This window comes from Girardinichthys multiradiatus, chromosome 1 (genome assembly GCF_021462225.1).
Source record: "Girardinichthys multiradiatus isolate DD_20200921_A chromosome 1, DD_fGirMul_XY1, whole genome shotgun sequence".
In the NCBI taxonomy this organism is placed as follows: domain Eukaryota; kingdom Metazoa; phylum Chordata; class Actinopteri; order Cyprinodontiformes; family Goodeidae; genus Girardinichthys; species Girardinichthys multiradiatus.
In genome coordinates, this window is record NC_061794.1 from 3,873 (window position 1) to 19,994 (window position 16,122).

The window sequence follows — 16,122 nt, forward strand, 5'->3', positions numbered from 1 at the left end:
GGTACTGGCTGACAACTCTGATCAAATTTATAAATAATGGACTCAGAATATATAGTTCTGTGTCAGTGAACCCTTACAGGACTTCCTTTGTCCCCTTTGCCTTATTTAATTTGATCAAACATCCCAGAAAACAGCTTGTCAACATTTTTGAAATGGCTGACCAACAGCCATTTTGACCAATTCTAACACAATTTTTATCCCAAGGTTTTCAAGGTACTGGCTGAGAGAAACAGGGTTTTAAAACACAAACTCTGGGAAACTGTTTCAAAATATTAAATGAAAGAAAACTCAATGAGATATGGTGAAATCACAAGCTCTTTATTGCCTGACACAATTGTATGTGCCACATTCAGCATAGTCAAAATACATTCATTCAGTCCTCCAGCCACTCTAAGTCATGTCCTTCTCCCCCATACGACGTTCTGTTGACACCATAATTAAACTTGATTTCCTCATCAATACAAATGTCTTTGATGGCCTTAAAAAGTATGATGTCCTTGGTACCATCAGAGAACTGCATCTTGCTATGAACGGGTTTTACATTTGCATTTTTTTTGGAATGATTAATTTTCCTCCCAAGGGTCTCCTTGTCTGGGTGGCACTCGCAAGGGAAGGTTTTTGCATCAATGCACAAGTCTTTGAAAAAAAAGAGGTAGCACTTCTGGTCATCGATTGTTTCTTGAATCTCCTGCCCTTCTGCTGCTGTGATTATCCTTCCGTGGTAATCACAGAGGATGGAACCTTTCAAAAACGGTTTGGTGGCAACAACTCCTGTGGTAAAAATAAGATGATAAAAGTGTGCATGATTAGAATATAGTAAAAATGAGTTGACATCTGACTTTATGCTCTCTAGATCTTAAAACAGCGAAGAGTGCATACCTTCTCCTTTGGTACCACCAAAGTCCTTGATGGTCAGACTTGACCACTTTTGTTTTTGAATATTTTTCAAAATCTTTGCATCACTCTCCACTGTTTTTCTTTTAGGCGGCTGCCATTTAGCCACGATGTCCTCCGGGGAGGGGTGATTGGCCTTCCATCCATCCTTGCTGATGTCTTTTCTCACCCTTTGGATGGTGGGACGATTCCTTGTGTACTTGGCTATCAAAATGAGAAAATAAATTTTACACACTTGGTCTTTTTAAGGGAAGCAATTTAATCTTATAATAATAAATTCTACTTACACAAAAGATGTGCTTCCCTTTTGGCATACTGGAGAGCCCTCCACTTGTCATAGAAGACTCTGCCCTCAGAGAAACCAGCCTGAACTCTTTTCTTTTTTGAAGGTGGCTGGCCATCTAGATTTACTGGGAAGTAATTAAGAAATTTTGACAGGTCTTCTTTGTCATCCTCTTGATCTCTCTGCCTCTTCTCTGCCCGGGAACTCCTTTCACTGCCAGAATCTTCAGAAGAACTGCAAGCAAACAATATGAAACACTGAATAACAGATGCACAAACGCTTATGAGACTGTGAGATGTAAAAAAGCTATATGTTTACAAACTTCAGTTTAAATTCAAAATGTAAATATGCCACAGTCATTAAAATGACAAACTTGACAAATTTGACAAACAGACAGACAGACAGACAGACACACACACACGACATGTTCTCCAGATCCTGGTACATACTTCTCAAAGCCACCGATTAGGTTGCTGGCCAAAACTGCTTCTTCGAGGGTCCTCGTCCTGTACTTTCCGTCTGCTACTACATTGCTGTGTGCCAAGTAGTGTGCCCCTTTGGTCTTCTGCTCCTCTGTACAGATTTGGCCTGCTAGGGTTTCCGCAACTCTCCGGATCTCCTGGGTGGTCACATTTGGTAATTTGTAGCTGTAGTGAAACAGAAAAATCATTAATCTCCTGTTTCCTGGGATGTACAGTAAATGTTTATTTACAATCATACTGACTGTGCATGCAGACGGGATAGGTCCTGGCTGGCACAGCTGATGGGTCGTCCATGTGAACCGATGAAAAAAAGGTCCTCCTCCTCTTCGGATTCTTTTACATATTCAGGCCGAATGTAATGGTAGTATGCATCCAGCATCTGTGGAAATAATAACATGAAAGAAGTTCATTGTTACAGAATAAGTTATGGTGCTACTTTTGGTAAAGTTATGTTAGTCTATATGAAAACTTACTGCTGCCTGCTCCGTGTTCAGGGCAAATGTGGCAATTTGCATGTTAGCTGTCTTATGCTGGCTAAAACCAATGACCGTTTTACCATCATGGCTCTTCCTTTTCATCCACTCTGAAACCTGTGTGTCAGTGAAGGACAACGCACATTAATGGCAACATATCAGTTTGCTAATTCAACATGCTGTGCTGTGGTTTACTCAGACAAATCTCTGCAGGGAAAGTACTCACTGTAAATCCTTCTACCAATCCTGGTCTTTGATAATGTTTCAGGAGGATGATAGCTTCACAGTAGTACCGGAACAACGTTTTCTCTTCTCTTGAGATTTCTTTGTGCTCCAGCAGTTTTGCAAAAAGGCCAAGCATGTCCTTTTTGCAAACCCGCATCACTTTATGGCACTCATGTAGACTGCGCTGACCCTTGACATAGCGGTCGTATCTAAACAAACATAAAAGAACATTAGTTTTTCTGTATCACACAATCCCATCTGTCCTGCAAACTCAGAGGTCTGAGAAAAACTGAATAAGCCATTCAAACATGAAGTAGCAGACATGGTAACAACTGACCTGGTTTTACAAACAGCCTGGCTGTGCTGCTTGGAAACTGGTTTCCGTAGCGTTGAGAGCAGGTCCATGTAAGCTTGGTATTTTGGTAAATATATTGAAGCAGAATCTTTGAAGGACAGCTCAAGCTTTAAAAACTGGATAAAACGGATCATATTTTTTATATAATTTAAAATGGTCGCTGAAGTCATCTTTGCCCTCTGGAGGTTGTTGATGTAGTCTGTAGTTTCTGTGATCTTCGTGAGAAAGTCCAGGCTAACATCTTCTCCACTGGGCTGGATGTACCTCAGCATCCTGGAGACATTATCAACCTATAATGGAACATAAAAAATGCATGAAAAGAAGATGAAGCTGCATACATGCTGGCAACACTGACACATGGATACAACAATTTAATTATTTTATCTGAAATTATCTTTGTGAAGCAAAACTGACACAGCCGTGGCCACTTTTTATATGTTTTACTTATAATGAGTGCATGTCTAAATGATATGAAATTATGTTAGCATTGTGAGCAGCCTAAAGTGTGCTGGTCAGCCATCTTGCAAAAGTTGCAAATTGGTAAAACAGCCACTGAACAGGGGACACTAAGCATCTGAATAATGGACATTCAGCGGAGACTAATCCTGAGACAATCTTTGTGTTCACACCCTTTACAAGGAGTCCCATCAAACTGAAAACAAGCATTAAAACAACTTTTTATGTTTTTTACACACACGTTTGTAGTTACTGTGGTGTTTTTACACTGCATCACTAGTTGCTAACATGTTGAAAATGTTGAAAATACAGAAACTCATTTACTGAAACGGTGTATTTTTTTGGGTCCTTTCTGAATAAAAAACAATGTACTGAGTGTAGTATTCTATAATCAGATAAAACTGAAACAATGTAATTGTGGGTGATGTGTTTATCTGAGGGATAAAGCAAAAACAGTAGGCCTAGCACACTTTATGATACTAAAACATATTTGGTTAGTTCATCATACCTCCTGTTGGCAGTTGCGGACATGCAGAGTTTGAAGCAAGTACTTCTTGAATCCTGCTATGAGAGGTGTCTCTGGTGGAAATCTTTCATACAGTCCCATACTCTGCATGTTCTGTCTCACGTCTGTGTTGCCTGCTGAGGTTGGTCTGAGAAAATACAAAGAGAAAATGAGCACAAAAGATTTACAGGGTTATTCAGTCAAAAGTATATTTTGAGGTGAACTTCACTTACCTTTGCCAGGATGGGTCACTTGAATGTGCAGTAGATACTTCAGGTGACTTTGGTTCTTCCTCAGAGGCTCTCTCCTCCTCTCTGGCTTGAGGAAGAGTTGCAGCCACACTGGATGTTGGCCTTTCTTCATCAGGCTCCAGGTCTTCTTTGGACGGTACATTGGCCACAAAATATTCTTGTCTCTGCAATTTCTTCAGCAAAGTATGTCTGGAAGCCTTGTGGGGGAACTCTTCGCACATATCTCTGTAGTCCCAGTTTCTACATTCAGATGTCCATTTTTTAACTGAAGCTTTGGCCCTATCCAACTCTTCCTTCCTCTCTTCGTCTGTGCTGTTTTTCATGCACACCCTTTTTAAATGTGAAGTAAGAATTTCTTGAGGTTTTTCACACAGCAGACAATGAACAATGCGTCGATCAGGATTTTGACTGTGGAAAAAAGTAAAAAGAAAGGTTTAAACAGGGCTCCTCAAAAATATATCAGAAATACATTCCACACAGCACAGACATTCAAACAAAAAAGCCTAGCAATAGGGTTTAGAGGTTTTCTTGCAAAATAAACTCAATTGTCCAGCTTGTAAAATTAAAACATTCTAAATTTAGTCATAAAATCAAACAAAGTTACCTATTTGAAGCCATTTTCGTCAAGCAGTCTTGTGCTCTTCACCAAAAAAGCAGATCAAGAGGGAAATGGTCCAAAACTGTTCCAAAAAGTTCAGCAAAGGTAAGAAGGTCAAGGATGTCTTCTGCAGACTGATCACAGCCCAGGTAGCAGCACACCTTATTTATGCTCATTGCTTGCCACACCCCTTGCTAGTGTGTGTGTGTGTGTGTCAAACCTGTCTTTAACGGTCCTTTCCAAAGTCGTTGTCTTCTTGCAGATGGACAAATGGCCCATCTCTACACCCTTTGTGTGTTTTTTTTCAGAGTCAAGTGCCTCATTTCTTTTGATCAAACATGCCAGAAAACAGCTTGTCAACATGTGTAAAAACAAGGACCAACAGCCATTTTGACCAATTCTAACACAATTTTTATTCCAAGGTTTTCAAGGTACTGGCTGAGAGAAACAGGGTTTTAAAACACAATCTCTGGTAAACTGTTTCAAAATATTAAATGAAAGAAAACTCACTGAGATAAGGTGAAATCATAAGATTTTTATTACACAACCTTATGCCTAGTATCAAATTGTAGGGCCTTTTCTGCCCTCCCAGAAATGACAAACATGGAGCATTTTAAAATGATCTGGAGTGAAAGGCAGCTCCTGAAAGATGGAATTCGTGTTATAAAAGGCGTTTTTCATCAGAGATTATTACAAATAGTGCTTATTGAAATTCTCATTTAAATCCAGCTTGCTGAACTTTTTTTGAAAGTTTAAGATCCACACTTTCTAAAAAACAAAGTCTGGTCTTCCTCTGATTAACTAGATGTTTGCAGTGACAGGTTTTATTGGTGCTTTTTAAGTAAATTTTTTAAATTGCTTTACATAAGTCTGGCTTTAGCAAACATTGCATGGCACATTTCATTTGATCAACAATGCCAGAAAACTAGAGGCCAACAAGTTGTTTCTGAATTTATGTGGGTGAGGGGCGCATGCTCTTTGTCTAAATGAATCTGAATGAAACCCATCTTGCCGTTCAGCAAAGTTGAAGCATGTCAAACCTGTTTTTAACGGTCCTTTCCAAAGTCGTCGTCTTCTTGCAGATGGACAAATGGCCCATCTCCACACCCTTTGTGTGAATGTTTGTGTGTGTGTGTGTGTGTTTGTGTAGGGGTGTGGGGTATTCCACCTTCCTGCAATAGTTATATCATGATATTGTATATGTTTTGAGTTTTTGCAGGATAATTGTTTGTTTGCATGTCCATGCTACACTGTGTTATGCCATTGGGCATGTCATTCCCATTCATATCCTAGTCTTTTTTTGATAGAACTTTAAGCTACAGAAACCTTGAATTTCTATGTTTAACACCCCCACCTTATTCAGGTCAGTGTGCAAATGCATGTCTTTAAAGCACGTCATCATATATGCTATAGCTAACAGCTTGGCAATATTTGCAAAGAGGTCTTACAGGAGGTACTGGCTGACAACTCTGATCAAATTTATAAATAATGGACTCAGAATATATAGTTCTGTGTCAGTGAACCCTTACAGGACTTCCTTTGTCCCCTTTGCCTTATTTAATTTGATCAAACATCCCAGAAAACAGCTTGTCAACATTTTTGAAATGGCTGACCAACAGCCATTTTGACCAATTCTAACACAATTTTTATCCCAAGGTTTTCAAGGTACTGGCTGAGAGAAACAGGGTTTTAAAACACAAACTCTGGGAAACTGTTTCAAAATATTAAATGAAAGAAAACTCAATGAGATATGGTGAAATCACAAGCTCTTTATTGCCTGACACAATTGTATGTGCCACATTCAGCATAGTCAAAATACATTCATTCAGTCCTCCAGCCACTCTAAGTCATGTCCTTCTCCCCCATACGACGTTCTGTTGACACCATAATTAAACTTGATTTCCTCATCAATACAAATGTCTTTGATGGCCTTAAAAAGTATGATGTCCTTGGTACCATCAGAGAACTGCATCTTGCTATGAACGGGTTTTACATTTGCATTTTTTTTGGAATGATTAATTTTCCTCCCAAGGGTCTCCTTGTCTGGGTGGCACTCGCAAGGGAAGGTTTTTGCATCAATGCACAAGTCTTTGAAAAAAAAGAGGTAGCACTTCTGGTCATCGATTGTTTCTTGAATCTCCTGCCCTTCTGCTGCTGTGATTATCCTTCCGTGGTAATCACAGAGGATGGAACCTTTCAAAAACGGTTTGGTGGCAACAACTCCTGTGGTAAAAATAAGATGATAAAAGTGTGCATGATTAGAATATAGTAAAAATGAGTTGACATCTGACTTTATGCTCTCTAGATCTTAAAACAGCGAAGAGTGCATACCTTCTCCTTTGGTACCACCAAAGTCCTTGATGGTCAGACTTGACCACTTTTGTTTTTGAATATTTTTCAAAATCTTTGCATCACTCTCCACTGTTTTTCTTTTAGGCGGCTGCCATTTAGCCACGATGTCCTCCGGGGAGGGGTGATTGGCCTTCCATCCATCCTTGCTGATGTCTTTTCTCACCCTTTGGATGGTGGGACGATTCCTTGTGTACTTGGCTATCAAAATGAGAAAATAAATTTTACACACTTGGTCTTTTTAAGGGAAGCAATTTAATCTTATAATAATAAATTCTACTTACACAAAAGATGTGCTTCCCTTTTGGCATACTGGAGAGCCCTCCACTTGTCATAGAAGACTCTGCCCTCAGAGAAACCAGCCTGAACTCTTTTCTTTTTTGAAGGTGGCTGGCCATCTAGATTTACTGGGAAGTAATTAAGAAATTTTGACAGGTCTTCTTTGTCATCCTCTTGATCTCTCTGCCTCTTCTCTGCCCGGGAACTCCTTTCACTGCCAGAATCTTCAGAAGAACTGCAAGCAAACAATATGAAACACTGAATAACAGATGCACAAACGCTTATGAGACTGTGAGATGTAAAAAAGCTATATGTTTACAAACTTCAGTTTAAATTCAAAATGTAAATATGCCACAGTCATTAAAATGACAAACTTGACAAATTTGACAAACAGACAGACAGACAGACAGACACACACACACGACATGTTCTCCAGATCCTGGTACATACTTCTCAAAGCCACCGATTAGGTTGCTGGCCAAAACTGCTTCTTCGAGGGTCCTCGTCCTGTACTTTCCGTCTGCTACTACATTGCTGTGTGCCAAGTAGTGTGCCCCTTTGGTCTTCTGCTCCTCTGTACAGATTTGGCCTGCTAGGGTTTCCGCAACTCTCCGGATCTCCTGGGTGGTCACATTTGGTAATTTGTAGCTGTAGTGAAACAGAAAAATCATTAATCTCCTGTTTCCTGGGATGTACAGTAAATGTTTATTTACAATCATACTGACTGTGCATGCAGACGGGATAGGTCCTGGCTGGCACAGCTGATGGGTCGTCCATGTGAACCGATGAAAAAAAGGTCCTCCTCCTCTTCGGATTCTTTTACATATTCAGGCCGAATGTAATGGTAGTATGCATCCAGCATCTGTGGAAATAATAACATGAAAGAAGTTCATTGTTACAGAATAAGTTATGGTGCTACTTTTGGTAAAGTTATGTTAGTCTATATGAAAACTTACTGCTGCCTGCTCCGTGTTCAGGGCAAATGTGGCAATTTGCATGTTAGCTGTCTTATGCTGGCTAAAACCAATGACCGTTTTACCATCATGGCTCTTCCTTTTCATCCACTCTGAAACCTGTGTGTCAGTGAAGGACAACGCACATTAATGGCAACATATCAGTTTGCTAATTCAACATGCTGTGCTGTGGTTTACTCAGACAAATCTCTGCAGGGAAAGTACTCACTGTAAATCCTTCTACCAATCCTGGTCTTTGATAATGTTTCAGGAGGATGATAGCTTCACAGTAGTACCGGAACAACGTTTTCTCTTCTCTTGAGATTTCTTTGTGCTCCAGCAGTTTTGCAAAAAGGCCAAGCATGTCCTTTTTGCAAACCCGCATCACTTTATGGCACTCATGTAGACTGCGCTGACCCTTGACATAGCGGTCGTATCTAAACAAACATAAAAGAACATTAGTTTTTCTGTATCACACAATCCCATCTGTCCTGCAAACTCAGAGGTCTGAGAAAAACTGAATAAGCCATTCAAACATGAAGTAGCAGACATGGTAACAACTGACCTGGTTTTACAAACAGCCTGGCTGTGCTGCTTGGAAACTGGTTTCCGTAGCGTTGAGAGCAGGTCCATGTAAGCTTGGTATTTTGGTAAATATATTGAAGCAGAATCTTTGAAGGACAGCTCAAGCTTTAAAAACTGGATAAAACGGATCATATTTTTTATATAATTTAAAATGGTCGCTGAAGTCATCTTTGCCCTCTGGAGGTTGTTGATGTAGTCTGTAGTTTCTGTGATCTTCGTGAGAAAGTCCAGGCTAACATCTTCTCCACTGGGCTGGATGTACCTCAGCATCCTGGAGACATTATCAACCTATAATGGAACATAAAAAATGCATGAAAAGAAGATGAAGCTGCATACATGCTGGCAACACTGACACATGGATACAACAATTTAATTATTTTATCTGAAATTATCTTTGTGAAGCAAAACTGACACAGCTGTGGCCACTTTTTATATGTTTTACTTATAATGAGTGCATGTCTAAATGATATGAAATTATGTTAGCATTGTGAGCAGCCTAAAGTGTGCTGGTCAGCCATCTTGCAAAAGTTGCAAATTGGTAAAACAGCCACTGAACAGGGGACACTAAGCATCTGAATAATGGACATTCAGCGGAGACTAATCCTGAGACAATCTTTGTGTTCACACCCTTTACAAGGAGTCCCATCAAACTGAAAACAAGCATTAAAACAACTTTTTATGTTTTTTACACACACGTTTGTAGTTACTGTGGTGTTTTTACACTGCATCACTAGTTGCTAACATGTTGAAAATGTTGAAAATACAGAAACTCATTTACTGAAACGGTGTATTTTTTTGGGTCCTTTCTGAATAAAAAACAATGTACTGAGTGTAGTATTCTATAATCAGATAAAACTGAAACAATGTAATTGTGGGTGATGTGTTTATCTGAGGGATAAAGCAAAAACAGTAGGCCTAGCACACTTTATGATACTAAAACATATTTGGTTAGTTCATCATACCTCCTGTTGGCAGTTGCGGACATGCAGAGTTTGAAGCAAGTACTTCTTGAATCCTGCTATGAGAGGTGTCTCTGGTGGAAATCTTTCATACAGTCCCATACTCTGCATGTTCTGTCTCACGTCTGTGTTGCCTGCTGAGGTTGGTCTGAGAAAATACAAAGAGAAAATGAGCACAAAAGATTTACAGGGTTATTCAGTCAAAAGTATATTTTGAGGTGAACTTCACTTACCTTTGCCAGGATGGGTCACTTGAATGTGCAGTAGATACTTCAGGTGACTTTGGTTCTTCCTCAGAGGCTCTCTCCTCCTCTCTGGCTTGAGGAAGAGTTGCAGCCACACTGGATGTTGGCCTTTCTTCATCAGGCTCCAGGTCTTCTTTGGACGGTACATTGGCCACAAAATATTCTTGTCTCTGCAATTTCTTCAGCAAAGTATGTCTGGAAGCCTTGTGGGGGAACTCTTCGCACATATCTCTGTAGTCCCAGTTTCTACATTCAGATGTCCATTTTTTAACTGAAGCTTTGGCCCTATCCAACTCTTCCTTCCTCTCTTCGTCTGTGCTGTTTTTCATGCACACCCTTTTTAAATGTGAAGTAAGAATTTCTTGAGGTTTTTCACACAGCAGACAATGAACAATGCGTCGATCAGGATTTTGACTGTGGAAAAAAGTAAAAAGAAAGGTTTAAACAGGGCTCCTCAAAAATATATCAGAAATACATTCCACACAGCACAGACATTCAAACAAAAAAGCCTAGCAATAGGGTTTAGAGGTTTTCTTGCAAAATAAACTCAATTGTCCAGCTTGTAAAATTAAAACATTCTAAATTTAGTCATAAAATCAAACAAAGTTACCTATTTGAAGCCATTTTCGTCAAGCAGTCTTGTGCTCTTCACCAAAAAAGCAGATCAAGAGGGAAATGGTCCAAAACTGTTCCAAAAAGTTCAGCAAAGGTAAGAAGGTCAAGGATGTCTTCTGCAGACTGATCACAGCCCAGGTAGCAGCACACCTTATTTATGCTCATTGCTTGCCACACCCCTTGCTAGTGTGTGTGTGTGTGTGTCAAACCTGTCTTTAACGGTCCTTTCCAAAGTCGTTGTCTTCTTGCAGATGGACAAATGGCCCATCTCTACACCCTTTGTGTGTTTTTTTTCAGAGTCAAGTGCCTCATTTCTTTTGATCAAACATGCCAGAAAACAGCTTGTCAACATGTGTAAAAACAAGGACCAACAGCCATTTTGACCAATTCTAACACAATTTTTATTCCAAGGTTTTCAAGGTACTGGCTGAGAGAAACAGGGTTTTAAAACACAATCTCTGGTAAACTGTTTCAAAATATTAAATGAAAGAAAACTCACTGAGATAAGGTGAAATCATAAGATTTTTATTACACAACCTTATGCCTAGTATCAAATTGTAGGGCCTTTTCTGCCCTCCCAGAAATGACAAACATGGAGCATTTTAAAATGATCTGGAGTGAAAGGCAGCTCCTGAAAGATGGAATTCGTGTTATAAAAGGCGTTTTTCATCAGAGATTATTACAAATAGTGCTTATTGAAATTCTCATTTAAATCCAGCTTGCTGAACTTTTTTTGAAAGTTTAAGATCCACACTTTCTAAAAAACAAAGTCTGGTCTTCCTCTGATTAACTAGATGTTTGCAGTGACAGGTTTTATTGGTGCTTTTTAAGTAAATTTTTTAAATTGCTTTACATAAGTCTGGCTTTAGCAAACATTGCATGGCACATTTCATTTGATCAACAATGCCAGAAAACTAGAGGCCAACAAGTTGTTTCTGAATTTATGTGGGTGAGGGGCGCATGCTCTTTGTCTAAATGAATCTGAATGAAACCCATCTTGCCGTTCAGCAAAGTTGAAGCATGTCAAACCTGTTTTTAACGGTCCTTTCCAAAGTCGTCGTCTTCTTGCAGATGGACAAATGGCCCATCTCCACACCCTTTGTGTGAATGTTTGTGTGTGTGTGTGTGTGTTTGTGTAGGGGTGTGGGGTATTCCACCTTCCTGCAATAGTTATATCATGATATTGTATATGTTTTGAGTTTTTGCAGGATAATTGTTTGTTTGCATGTCCATGCTACACTGTGTTATGCCATTGGGCATGTCATTCCCATTCATATCCTAGTCTTTTTTTGATAGAACTTTAAGCTACAGAAACCTTGAATTTCTATGTTTAACACCCCCACCTTATTCAGGTCAGTGTGCAAATGCATGTCTTTAAAGCACGTCATCATATATGCTATAGCTAACAGCTTGGCAATATTTGCAAAGAGGTCTTACAGGAGGTACTGGCTGACAACTCTGATCAAATTTATAAATAATGGACTCAGAATATATAGTTCTGTGTCAGTGAACCCTTACAGGACTTCCTTTGTCCCCTTTGCCTTATTTAATTTGATCAAACATCCCAGAAAACAGCTTGTCAACATTTTTGAAATGGCTGACCAACAGCCATTTTGACCAATTCTAACACAATTTTTATCCCAAGGTTTTCAAGGTACTGGCTGAGAGAAACAGGGTTTTAAAACACAAACTCTGGGAAACTGTTTCAAAATATTAAATGAAAGAAAACTCAATGAGATATGGTGAAATCACAAGCTCTTTATTGCCTGACACAATTGTATGTGCCACATTCAGCATAGTCAAAATACATTCATTCAGTCCTCCAGCCACTCTAAGTCATGTCCTTCTCCCCCATACGACGTTCTGTTGACACCATAATTAAACTTGATTTCCTCATCAATACAAATGTCTTTGATGGCCTTAAAAAGTATGATGTCCTTGGTACCATCAGAGAACTGCATCTTGCTATGAACGGGTTTTACATTTGCATTTTTTTTGGAATGATTAATTTTCCTCCCAAGGGTCTCCTTGTCTGGGTGGCACTCGCAAGGGAAGGTTTTTGCATCAATGCACAAGTCTTTGAAAAAAAAGAGGTAGCACTTCTGGTCATCGATTGTTTCTTGAATCTCCTGCCCTTCTGCTGCTGTGATTATCCTTCCGTGGTAATCACAGAGGATGGAACCTTTCAAAAACGGTTTGGTGGCAACAACTCCTGTGGTAAAAATAAGATGATAAAAGTGTGCATGATTAGAATATAGTAAAAATGAGTTGACATCTGACTTTATGCTCTCTAGATCTTAAAACAGCGAAGAGTGCATACCTTCTCCTTTGGTACCACCAAAGTCCTTGATGGTCAGACTTGACCACTTTTGTTTTTGAATATTTTTCAAAATCTTTGCATCACTCTCCACTGTTTTTCTTTTAGGCGGCTGCCATTTAGCCACGATGTCCTCCGGGGAGGGGTGATTGGCCTTCCATCCATCCTTGCTGATGTCTTTTCTCACCCTTTGGATGGTGGGACGATTCCTTGTGTACTTGGCTATCAAAATGAGAAAATAAATTTTACACACTTGGTCTTTTTAAGGGAAGCAATTTAATCTTATAATAATAAATTCTACTTACACAAAAGATGTGCTTCCCTTTTGGCATACTGGAGAGCCCTCCACTTGTCATAGAAGACTCTGCCCTCAGAGAAACCAGCCTGAACTCTTTTCTTTTTTGAAGGTGGCTGGCCATCTAGATTTACTGGGAAGTAATTAAGAAATTTTGACAGGTCTTCTTTGTCATCCTCTTGATCTCTCTGCCTCTTCTCTGCCCGGGAACTCCTTTCACTGCCAGAATCTTCAGAAGAACTGCAAGCAAACAATATGAAACACTGAATAACAGATGCACAAACGCTTATGAGACTGTGAGATGTAAAAAAGCTATATGTTTACAAACTTCAGTTTAAATTCAAAATGTAAATATGCCACAGTCATTAAAATGACAAACTTGACAAATTTGACAAACAGACAGACAGACAGACAGACACACACACACGACATGTTCTCCAGATCCTGGTACATACTTCTCAAAGCCACCGATTAGGTTGCTGGCCAAAACTGCTTCTTCGAGGGTCCTCGTCCTGTACTTTCCGTCTGCTACTACATTGCTGTGTGCCAAGTAGTGTGCCCCTTTGGTCTTCTGCTCCTCTGTACAGATTTGGCCTGCTAGGGTTTCCGCAACTCTCCGGATCTCCTGGGTGGTCACATTTGGTAATTTGTAGCTGTAGTGAAACAGAAAAATCATTAATCTCCTGTTTCCTGGGATGTACAGTAAATGTTTATTTACAATCATACTGACTGTGCATGCAGACGGGATAGGTCCTGGCTGGCACAGCTGATGGGTCGTCCATGTGAACCGATGAAAAAAAGGTCCTCCTCCTCTTCGGATTCTTTTACATATTCAGGCCGAATGTAATGGTAGTATGCATCCAGCATCTGTGGAAATAATAACATGAAAGAAGTTCATTGTTACAGAATAAGTTATGGTGCTACTTTTGGTAAAGTTATGTTAGTCTATATGAAAACTTACTGCTGCCTGCTCCGTGTTCAGGGCAAATGTGGCAATTTGCATGTTAGCTGTCTTATGCTGGCTAAAACCAATGACCGTTTTACCATCATGGCTCTTCCTTTTCATCCACTCTGAAACCTGTGTGTCAGTGAAGGACAACGCACATTAATGGCAACATATCAGTTTGCTAATTCAACATGCTGTGCTGTGGTTTACTCAGACAAATCTCTGCAGGGAAAGTACTCACTGTAAATCCTTCTACCAATCCTGGTCTTTGATAATGTTTCAGGAGGATGATAGCTTCACAGTAGTACCGGAACAACGTTTTCTCTTCTCTTGAGATTTCTTTGTGCTCCAGCAGTTTTGCAAAAAGGCCAAGCATGTCCTTTTTGCAAACCCGCATCACTTTATGGCACTCATGTAGACTGCGCTGACCCTTGACATAGCGGTCGTATCTAAACAAACATAAAAGAACATTAGTTTTTCTGTATCACACAATCCCATCTGTCCTGCAAACTCAGAGGTCTGAGAAAAACTGAATAAGCCATTCAAACATGAAGTAGCAGACATGGTAACAACTGACCTGGTTTTACAAACAGCCTGGCTGTGCTGCTTGGAAACTGGTTTCCGTAGCGTTGAGAGCAGGTCCATGTAAGCTTGGTATTTTGGTAAATATATTGAAGCAGAATCTTTGAAGGACAGCTCAAGCTTTAAAAACTGGATAAAACGGATCATATTTTTTATATAATTTAAAATGGTCGCTGAAGTCATCTTTGCCCTCTGGAGGTTGTTGATGTAGTCTGTAGTTTCTGTGATCTTCGTGAGAAAGTCCAGGCTAACATCTTCTCCACTGGGCTGGATGTACCTCAGCATCCTGGAGACATTATCAACCTATAATGGAACATAAAAAATGCATGAAAAGAAGATGAAGCTGCATACATGCTGGCAACACTGACACATGGATACAACAATTTAATTATTTTATCTGAAATTATCTTTGTGAAGCAAAACTGACACAGCCGTGGCCACTTTTTATATGTTTTACTTATAATGAGTGCATGTCTAAATGATATGAAATTATGTTAGCATTGTGAGCAGCCTAAAGTGTGCTGGTCAGCCATCTTGCAAAAGTTGCAAATTGGTAAAACAGCCACTGAACAGGGGACACTAAGCATCTGAATAATGGACATTCAGCGGAGACTAATCCTGAGACAATCTTTGTGTTCACACCCTTTACAAGGAGTCCCATCAAACTGAAAACAAGCATTAAAACAACTTTTTATGTTTTTTACACACACGTTTGTAGTTACTGTGGTGTTTTTACACTGCATCACTAGTTGCTAACATGTTGAAAATGTTGAAAATACAGAAACTCATTTACTGAAACGGTGTATTTTTTTGGGTCCTTTCTGAATAAAAAACAATGTACTGAGTGTAGTATTCTATAATCAGATAAAACTGAAACAATGTAATTGTGGGTGATGTGTTTATCTGAGGGATAAAGCAAAAACAGTAGGCCTAGCACACTTTATGATACTAAAACATATTTGGTTAGTTCATCATACCTCCTGTTGGCAGTTGCGGACATGCAGAGTTTGAAGCAAGTACTTCTTGAATCCTGCTATGAGAGGTGTCTCTGGTGGAAATCTTTCATACAGTCCCATACTCTGCATGTTCTGTCTCACGTCTGTGTTGCCTGCTGAGGTTGGTCTGAGAAAATACAAAGAGAAAATGAGCACAAAAGATTTACAGGGTTATTCAGTCAAAAGTATATTTTGAGGTGAACTTCACTTACCTTTGCCAGGATGGGTCACTTGAATGTGCAGTAGATACTTCAGGTGACTTTGGTTCTTCCTCAGAGGCTCTCTCCTCCTCTCTGGCTTGAGGAAGAGTTGCAGCCACACTGGATGTTGGCCTTTCTTCATCAGGCTCCAGGTCTTCTTTGGACGGTACATTGGCCACAAAATATTCTTGTCTCTGCAATTTCTTCAGCAAAGTATGTCTGGAAGCCTTGTGGGGGAACTCTTCGCACATATCTCTGTAGTCCCAGTTTCTACATTCAG

At 39.7% G+C, this 16,122-nt stretch overlaps 3 protein-coding genes across 3 annotated transcripts; all 3 read right to left on the minus strand.

Moving 5' to 3' along the window:
* Nucleotides 1-373: 373 nt before the first annotated feature.
* LOC124871109 lies at nucleotides 374-2,762 on the minus strand. The gene is made up of 8 exons (XM_047370122.1): nucleotides 2,695-2,762; nucleotides 2,359-2,566; nucleotides 2,133-2,249; nucleotides 1,902-2,038; nucleotides 1,627-1,824; nucleotides 1,182-1,411; nucleotides 880-1,098; nucleotides 374-771 (listed from the first exon to the last, which is right to left on the minus strand). The coding sequence occupies exons 1-8, from the start codon at nucleotides 2,760-2,762 to the stop codon at nucleotides 374-376; spliced, it is 1,575 nt and encodes a 524-aa protein (XP_047226078.1).
* Nucleotides 2,763-6,347: 3,585 nt separating this feature from the next.
* LOC124879291 lies at nucleotides 6,348-8,736 on the minus strand. The gene is made up of 8 exons (XM_047383808.1): nucleotides 8,669-8,736; nucleotides 8,333-8,540; nucleotides 8,107-8,223; nucleotides 7,876-8,012; nucleotides 7,601-7,798; nucleotides 7,156-7,385; nucleotides 6,854-7,072; nucleotides 6,348-6,745 (listed from the first exon to the last, which is right to left on the minus strand). Exons 1-8 carry the CDS (start codon nucleotides 8,734-8,736, stop codon nucleotides 6,348-6,350), a joined length of 1,575 nt encoding a protein of 524 aa, XP_047239764.1.
* A 3,585-nt stretch (nucleotides 8,737-12,321) lies between these two features.
* Nucleotides 12,322-14,710, minus strand: LOC124879357. Its single transcript, XM_047383916.1, has 8 exons — nucleotides 14,643-14,710; nucleotides 14,307-14,514; nucleotides 14,081-14,197; nucleotides 13,850-13,986; nucleotides 13,575-13,772; nucleotides 13,130-13,359; nucleotides 12,828-13,046; nucleotides 12,322-12,719 (listed from the first exon to the last, which is right to left on the minus strand). The coding sequence occupies exons 1-8, from the start codon at nucleotides 14,708-14,710 to the stop codon at nucleotides 12,322-12,324; spliced, it is 1,575 nt and encodes a 524-aa protein (XP_047239872.1).
* Between the last annotated feature and the right edge of the window lie 1,412 nt (nucleotides 14,711-16,122).

What these genes read in the sequence shown, in the direction of transcription:
- LOC124871109 (XM_047370122.1), bottom strand. Translation starts at nt 2,762, where the DNA reads ATGGACCTGCTCTCAACGCTACGGAAACCAGTTTCCAAGCAGCACAGC. An exon ending in CAGGCTGTTTGTAAAACCAG is followed by an intron (nt 2,567 to 2,694) that starts GTCAGTTGTTAC and finishes ATGTTTGTTTAG; the next exon opens with ATACGACCGCTATGTCAAGG. An exon ending in TGAACACGGAGCAGGCAGCA is followed by an intron (nt 2,039 to 2,132) that starts GTAAGTTTTCAT and finishes TTATTTCCACAG; the next exon opens with ATGCTGGATGCATACTACCA.
- LOC124879291 (XM_047383808.1), bottom strand. Translation starts at nt 8,736, where the DNA reads ATGGACCTGCTCTCAACGCTACGGAAACCAGTTTCCAAGCAGCACAGC. An exon ending in GATTGGTAGAAGGATTTACA is followed by an intron (nt 8,224 to 8,332) that starts GTGAGTACTTTC and finishes ACTGACACACAG; the next exon opens with GTTTCAGAGTGGATGAAAAG. An exon ending in CTAATCGGTGGCTTTGAGAA is followed by an intron (nt 7,386 to 7,600) that starts GTATGTACCAGG and finishes GTTTGCTTGCAG; the next exon opens with TTCTTCTGAAGATTCTGGCA.
- LOC124879357 (XM_047383916.1), bottom strand. Translation starts at nt 14,710, where the DNA reads ATGGACCTGCTCTCAACGCTACGGAAACCAGTTTCCAAGCAGCACAGC. An exon ending in CAGGCTGTTTGTAAAACCAG is followed by an intron (nt 14,515 to 14,642) that starts GTCAGTTGTTAC and finishes ATGTTTGTTTAG; the next exon opens with ATACGACCGCTATGTCAAGG. An exon ending in AAGGGAAGCACATCTTTTGT is followed by an intron (nt 13,047 to 13,129) that starts GTAAGTAGAATT and finishes TCATTTTGATAG; the next exon opens with CCAAGTACACAAGGAATCGT.